This window comes from Xiphias gladius, chromosome 10 (assembly GCF_016859285.1).
Source record: "Xiphias gladius isolate SHS-SW01 ecotype Sanya breed wild chromosome 10, ASM1685928v1, whole genome shotgun sequence".
NCBI lineage: Eukaryota > Metazoa > Chordata > Actinopteri > Istiophoriformes > Xiphiidae > Xiphias > Xiphias gladius.
This window is the reverse complement of record NC_053409.1, coordinates 6,618,324-6,625,539: the sequence shown is the minus strand read 5'-3', so window position 1 is coordinate 6,625,539 and position 7,216 is coordinate 6,618,324. Positions and strand designations below refer to the sequence as shown.

At 40.8% G+C, this 7,216-nt stretch overlaps 1 protein-coding gene across 4 annotated transcripts in view; it reads left to right on the top strand.

Moving 5' to 3' along the window:
* Positions 1 to 2,715: 2,715 nt before the first annotated feature.
* The window catches only part of rock2a (rho-associated, coiled-coil containing protein kinase 2a), a 35,618-nt gene continuing 31,117 nt past the window's right edge, over positions 2,716 to 7,216 (top strand). For all 4 annotated transcript variants that reach the window (XR_005708207.1, XM_040136679.1, XM_040136680.1 and 1 more), the window contains exon 1: positions 2,716 to 3,611. Coding sequence is in view for 3 of the 4 variants with exons in the window: in XM_040136679.1 (XP_039992613.1) it covers positions 3,492 to 3,611 (120 nt within the window). In the remaining variant the exon portion in view is untranslated. The remainder of the gene's footprint in view (positions 3,612 to 7,216) is intronic.

Here is a 7,216-nt window from a genome sequence, read left to right as displayed (position 1 = left end):
ATGGCACCACCTTATGGCTTCCAAAAGTATTGGCCCAGTACTAAGGAAAAAGGCTTGATTTCCTCATAGGGGAGTTATAAACAAGAAGTGGATACAGTTTAATGAACACACAATAAAATGCTTCCACTACAACAGACATGTAGCAAAAAAAAAAAAAAAAAAAATTAAACGGTCAGTTTTTTTTGAGACACACAATCAGAGACTGTTTAACCACCTTACAATGACAAGAATTTTTTTTTTAGAGGAAATCTTTTTTTTCTCTGGAATGATTTGTGGAACATTATTGGACTACACAATACTGTGAGGCGTCCCTTATATTTTGCTCGCCACCTTTACTAGATATACGCGAATACATTCCTATATTTATCATACTTTGTGTAGGATAGATCGATAAAAAGTCCTGGACTTTTCCATTGTTGTCCCTGGTGTTTTCACAGTTTAAACAATACAATTCAGAAAAATCATCATCATCATCATCATCATCATCATCATCATCTTATTTTTCTATAATAAAATAAGTCCTACATTTTAATGAGTTCAGGGGAAGTACTGCTATTGCGTGTGCTGTTCACTGACACACGTTCATGGCTTACTGGGACACTAGAATAGAGCGGAGCCACTGTTCAAGTTATTAGTAACCCTGGTGCTTTTCCTAGACGTCAAAATGCCTGCTGGGAAAGAAAATGAATAAACACAGCAAGCTTTTACTGGACGGGTAACAGTGATCAATGTACAGAAATTGAGAGCTGAACGATTCAAAACCCTAAAAGTAAACCTGGTAAACGTTGAATTGGTTAATCTGATCGACTGATCTACTCACAAACAAATGTGATAGAGACACTGTATGGCTGTGTGAGACTGAATGAGAATTTTAAGCACAGACAGCAGGGGATGTAGTTTGTTTCTTTCTCTAGCCCCTGTCTGCTGCTTTGGAAATCAAAGACTCTGTGAACTTACGAGCACACGCAAATCAGGTTTTCTGGCCACCATAACATTAAGTCAAGCAGAAGCTGAACCTCTTGTGTGTCAGTACTGTCCCCATTTATCATCAAAGTATTTGTATTATTGTTGTTGGCCACCACCTCCTTAGAAGCATCAACAGCCAAAAGATCCACTGACACAAAAACAGTGTGGCATTATGGATGGTTGTGTTTTCATGATCACCGACATTGAGTAAACATCTTCATGTAGTCTATTCTGAATGCAGACTGTCATAGTACACAATGTGGCTACATACTTCTTAAAAGTGCTACATCCATTTTTTCCCCAATCTTTATTATACCCAGCAGACATATATACATGCCTCCAATACAAAATAGTTCCCTTAGTCCCGTGTGATAAACTGACACTGACTGCTTTGCTGGATCTGAAAATCCTCTTAAAGCTGAGAAAAAAATCAGATAAATGCCTGAGAAAATGTAAACAATTCAAAATATTTTAATATTACTTGACTCATTTTCATTAACATGTAAATGTGTAGTGGAAGCCAGTGAAATGGTATTATCCACATCCACAGAAATGACCTGTTAAGTTTGATCATTTTCAGCATGGTGGTTGCATTTGGTGGAAGTCTTTAGTGGCACCACTGACCAAATAAAGATCAGTGATCATCCATTAAAATATTTTGACTTTGCCTTAAATTTTTACTATACTTTTACCGTCCTGATTTGGTTTTACAGGTGAAAAGATGAGATGTGAGGTATAAATGCAGTTTCTTTAGTCCGTGTCTCCAGCAGCTCACTCCTATGTTGTTTTCACACGACATTTCCTGGATATCACCTTTCAAACACACAGTACATCTGCTGCTATCCTGAGTTTTTCTCGCGCTTGTGTGTTTGTCTGTTCCATCACTGTGGCAGTTGCTCCAAACTAACTCACTGTTCCAAAATGAAGAAAATGCTAAACGCATCACTTCCTGGTAGTGATACAGGATTTCTTTTCTTTGGAAGGAGCAAGCGAGCTGAAAGACTGCTGTTGCTGCAAGGTGAAGGGATGCATCCGTGGTCCAACTGCTCCCTCTGTTGTGTGAAACAGAATACATTCTATCTTTTGACTCCACAAACTCCCACACTGACAGACATACACCGAGTTTGTCCGATTTATCAGTCTCATTCTTTCTGTAGCTGAGATCATTAGGTTAATTTAAATTCACACCGAATTCATCCTAATGAGGGGCACATTATTCTTAATATTATTATTTCTAATACCAGTTCAGGAGCAGGTTATATGTTGACTATAATAGTTTAAAATATGAATATATATATCTATATATATAGATATATATAACATAAATTGATGGATTTGCATGAAATTTGGTGGTCAAATTGACCTTAGGCCTGAAAGATACTAATTATACTGTATTTTGGTGTTGATTAGGGATTTCTTCCATTAGATTTAATTTTTAGCCACAATTTTCTCATTTTCTCCATACCCCAAGCCTACTACTGTGGAAATCGACTTTATTTTAAAAATGTAATCGAAGGAATGTTGTAGGAGTAACAGCCACTGTGGGAATTATCTTCTTGACTTCCATCCAGTTTTATTTAATGATTATAATATGGAAAGTTGCATTTATCAGGTAACTGCGGGTTTCAGATTAGCTTGAAAGTATAAACACGTAAAAGACGGGTACAGAGAGAGAGAGAGAGAGAGAGAGAGAGGGGGGGTGGAAGTGGAGGTGGACGGGACAGATGGCTTATGGGTAACGGAGTCCTCGGTGTGTTGATGTCAGGAGGAGGAGAAAGACTTCAGACTCAGTGTGTGTTGGTGTGTAGATGTGAGTGTACGGCGAGGAATTCAGACGCTGGAGGACTTTTCTCCATGCATTAAAACTTCACAGTGTTTCGCGACTCAAGCCTGTAACGAGGACACAACGGAGCGGGCAAATGCGAAGATGCGAGAAGAAATCCAGGAAGAGAGTGTCTGCCTATTAAAAATTCCGCGCGGGAGAACAGACATTATCGCCGTTTCAGACTTGTGGCAGCACTGAGGATAAACTACAATACTAACGGGCTTCAAAGATCATTGAATGGGGTGAAACGAAGCGGGGTTTTTCTCGAAAAAGCGAGTCCAAAGCTTTTCCAAGCGGCCAAAAACCAAAGGGAAGGGGAGGAGAGGGGGGCAAAGAAAACGCCCTGCTGCCTGTTGCTGGTATCTCCAAATTCAAACTTTATCGCCGAGTTGGAAAAATGCATCTTTCACTTAACAGGAGGTGATAAATCAAGTGTAACGTTGTCGTTATTAGCTCCAAGCCAAATAGCTGGCTAACTGAAGGCCCCGCTTACTTGGCAAGTTTTGGGAAGCGGGGAGTCTCTTTGCTCTGGGAATATTTTCTCTTCATTGTGCACACTATTCCCGTTGGAGGCGAGTTGGGTGGGCTGCGAGCCCAAGGCTGCTCCGCTAGGCCCAGGGCCATTAGCCAGGAACAAAGAGGTTTCACATGTAAACTCAAACAGTTTGGAAAACCTGTCCATATTTTTACACCGTTTCTAATGACCGACGCCGCCGCAGTCATGTCGCTGGGCGCCGAGAGGAGGATGGAAACCCGGCTGAAGAAGCTGGAGGACATGATCAGAGACCCCAGATCCTCCGTAAACTTGGAAAGTTTGCTGGTAAGTCAAGTGGGATACACCTCAGAGATGATTAATGATGATGTCTATTCGCCGAAACGCTAGACACGTATGCACACATTTAGGCAACGTTATACTATTGGCATTTATATCCTTTTCTTCTTCTCGTTTCCTAATTGTAACCTGCTGCGAGCTATTAGCTTTGTTTTTTTTTTCCCCTTGATGCAGACTGTAATGTTGCATGGTATTATTCTTCTTCTTTTTTTTTTTTTGTTTAAAAAATCTTTTAATTCTCATTCCCACCGGTTATGAAACTGCTCAGTTTCCATTCCGTCCCGTCATCGGATGCCTCGCTATAATAACCCATTTTTTGAGACAGAGCAGCCAAACTGGGAGCCTCATGGTGGATGTACTGTAGATAGGCCTGATTAATAGTTCAGACTGAGCGCAGACGGCGCAGAGTGGGGCTCTGCGAAGCGTGTCCACAGATTAGGATTAACCAGCGGAGAATGCCCCACTCAGTGTGTTCGTGGAGACCAGTATTTCCGGAGAAATCTCCCGCCTGGCTAACAGTTGGGCCCACCAGACCTGGATGGTCCCACAGCCCATTAGATCCTCACACTTTATTCTGGTTTTTCCTACTCCGATAGATCATTAGGAAGATGTTGTCCACCCACTATAAAACAGTTGTTTGCACATTTGACTAAAGAAAAAAATGACCGATCTTGAAATGTATGTTTTCTGGGCAGGCTTCTGGTCCCTTTGGAAACATGTGTGATATAATTCACAGTTTTTATTCCCAGCTAAATAAGACCGGTAAAATCACACAAAATCGAGAAAGCAGAGCACGCCATTGGGTCAGACAAATTAAAAATGTCTGACCCAAATTTATGTTTATATGTCACAGAGCTCGCAGCCTTTCGGTTAAGAGTGGTATGGGAACTTTGACTACATGCCCAAAGTGACAGCTCATTAAATTGTCTTCATATTCCAACTCAAACGTTACCTTAACCCACCAAGTATTACAGAAATCCTGACTGAAACTCATTTGCATATAGCATGTGAATTCCAGTGAAGAGCTTTTCACTTTCTTTCTTTCTCTCACCTAAACTTACGATAAGCGAGCTGGTGAATTCCCAGCACTCTTTCCTCTGTGGTGAAGTGGTCATAAATTGTGAGATTTAGAACAGATTTTTCAGTCGCTCACCAGCAAAGTCTTATGTCCCCCTGTTGACGCTTATCAGATTGAAGTCACTTCATTTATACAGCCCCTTAAGTGTCGTGATGTAAAATTTAAAGAATTTTTTTAAACATCAGATGATGAGTTAGCCCGGTTGGAGAGCTTTGATTCACCACCCACAGGTATGATTTGTTCACCAGTTAAATGAATGACGTGCAATGAAATGGCAGATCTGTCTGATTATCATTACGGACCAGTACTGTTAATGGATGTTGCGCATTATACAAAGCCAAAATAGGGTATTGGTATTTGAAATTTCCTGTACTGATACAATCTGATGCCAACTTGTAGCAGAGGAAATGGGAAACTCTTGTCTTCTTTTGCAAATAGCAAAATTTAGAGGTTTGTTTTGGAGAATAAAGTTAAATTATTCGGCTCAGTACTTTGCAGTGGAAATGAGACTTAATTTGTAATACGCTGAACTGTCGAGTAAAAATGTACAAGGGATGTACCCCTTGACAGATGTTTTTGGCAAGTTTTGTGATGACATAAAGCTGCATAAGGCAGTGGAAAAAAATCTTCCATTATACCAGTGTATCAGTGACATTGGGCTGAAATAGGAAAGAAGATCTTTTGACACTTTAAATAAACCCTTTTTTTGTTCAAAAGTTTCTGGATTTGGTTATGGACATTTCTCCGCAGGAACTAACAAATCTGAACTTCAGCGTAAGTGCTTCCCAGATAAAGCTGGAATCACTAACGTTTGAGCTTTATGTACTATGTGTACAATGTCTGAAGACTAGATATTTTTGGGCCCTTTACCCTAACTGTAATTCAGACCCAACACTGTGTCACAGTACCTACTGTAGCTGTAAAGTTACATCTGTTTTAGGGGTGGTGTTCGAATTTCTGGGCCCCCTAACTGGGTCTGACAGAGGGCAAAGACACTGTCAGGTCTATCTTAAAAAGCATTGCCTCAACCCTTTTAATGGGCCCCATCTAAGTTGCCCCCCCACCCCGCCCCTCCAGCCCCTCCATGCTACTTGTGGCTCTCCTGGTCTATTCCGTCTTCCCTTAAAACATTAAGCAGAATACTTGCTTGAACACCAGTGATGTTTACTTCCTGCACGCGAGCCACAGGGATAGAGGTGTTGATGGTTTTGAGACAAAAGTTGAGTGGGAAGCATGCGTAGGAGAGAACAAGCTGCAGCTTTCCATTTTTAGCAGCCTTGGTGCTGTCGCTGGGATCAAGAAGTTTTGCTGCTCAGGATGGGATTCAAACACATTCACACACACACACACACACACACACACACACACACACACACACACACACACACACACACACACACACCCACACACACACACTAATGGATCAGAAATGTCTTTTTTTGCAGGCAGAATATAAACATGCATACTTAAGTGCCTTAGTAATTGCTCACAGGCTCATATTTGGTAAACAGTGAATCACAAATTCCCTGCTATTGTGGCTTAGCAACAAAAAAAGAAAAAAAATTTAAATAAAAGTGTAAGAAGCTGCTTTGTTGACTATTGTGTAGTCTACTAAATAACAACTTAGTAGGAGAAACTCAGTAGTTAATTTCAGGAGCAGTGGGCCAACTACCCTTAGGATACGGAAAGCTGATGAGGAGGAACACAGCATCTATAAAGTAAACTTAGTGAACTAACTTTTAAGAAAGCTGACCATTTAAAAGATGGGTTATTCAGTATTGTACTCTGACATTTAAATTAGGGAGCATAGGTTTCTCTGTAAACAACTTTGTCATCTGTCATGAACCCCTAATTCACCCCTGCTTCCAAGAAGGAACAGAGTAGCCAGCAAAAATCACATAAATGGTGCTTTAATGCCTCCATACACTGTGGTCTTAAAAGCTGTAAATCACTACAATGCCTCTATCAGCATTTGATTGAATGAACCTGAAGTCTCAGCAACCTTCCCCTTGTACAAACTGTGGTGATCATTATGTGGGAGCAAACCACTGCTGACTGAAGTACTGGTCTCACTTGGCAGCTCCAAGTACAAGAAGTGATTGTTGAGGGCAAGCAAAAGGAAGGGCATTTTTCAAGATAAAAAAAAAAGTAAAAGAAATATATATGGACATTTTATTGCAAGTCACACAAGTTGCCTTTCTGCCGTGCTAAAGGAAATGACCTCATTGAGTAAATAGTTGGCAGCTATATATGGGGCTCAAAGTCCCTGCGAATGACTGCACTTTCCCCTTTCACTTTTCAGCCTTATCTCTTTTTCTCTGGCTCTGTTACTCTCTCAGCCTGCAGCTCAGCCCCTCCTCTCAGGCCTGTTAAACACACTGCAGGCATTTTAACTGTAGCTGCTGTCCAAAGCCTTTTAATTCAGCTGTAGACTGTGTACATCCAGATAACTTCATGCACCGCACTGAAGTGTGAAGGATATTAGATATGGATAGCTAACAGTCCGTGTGATGTC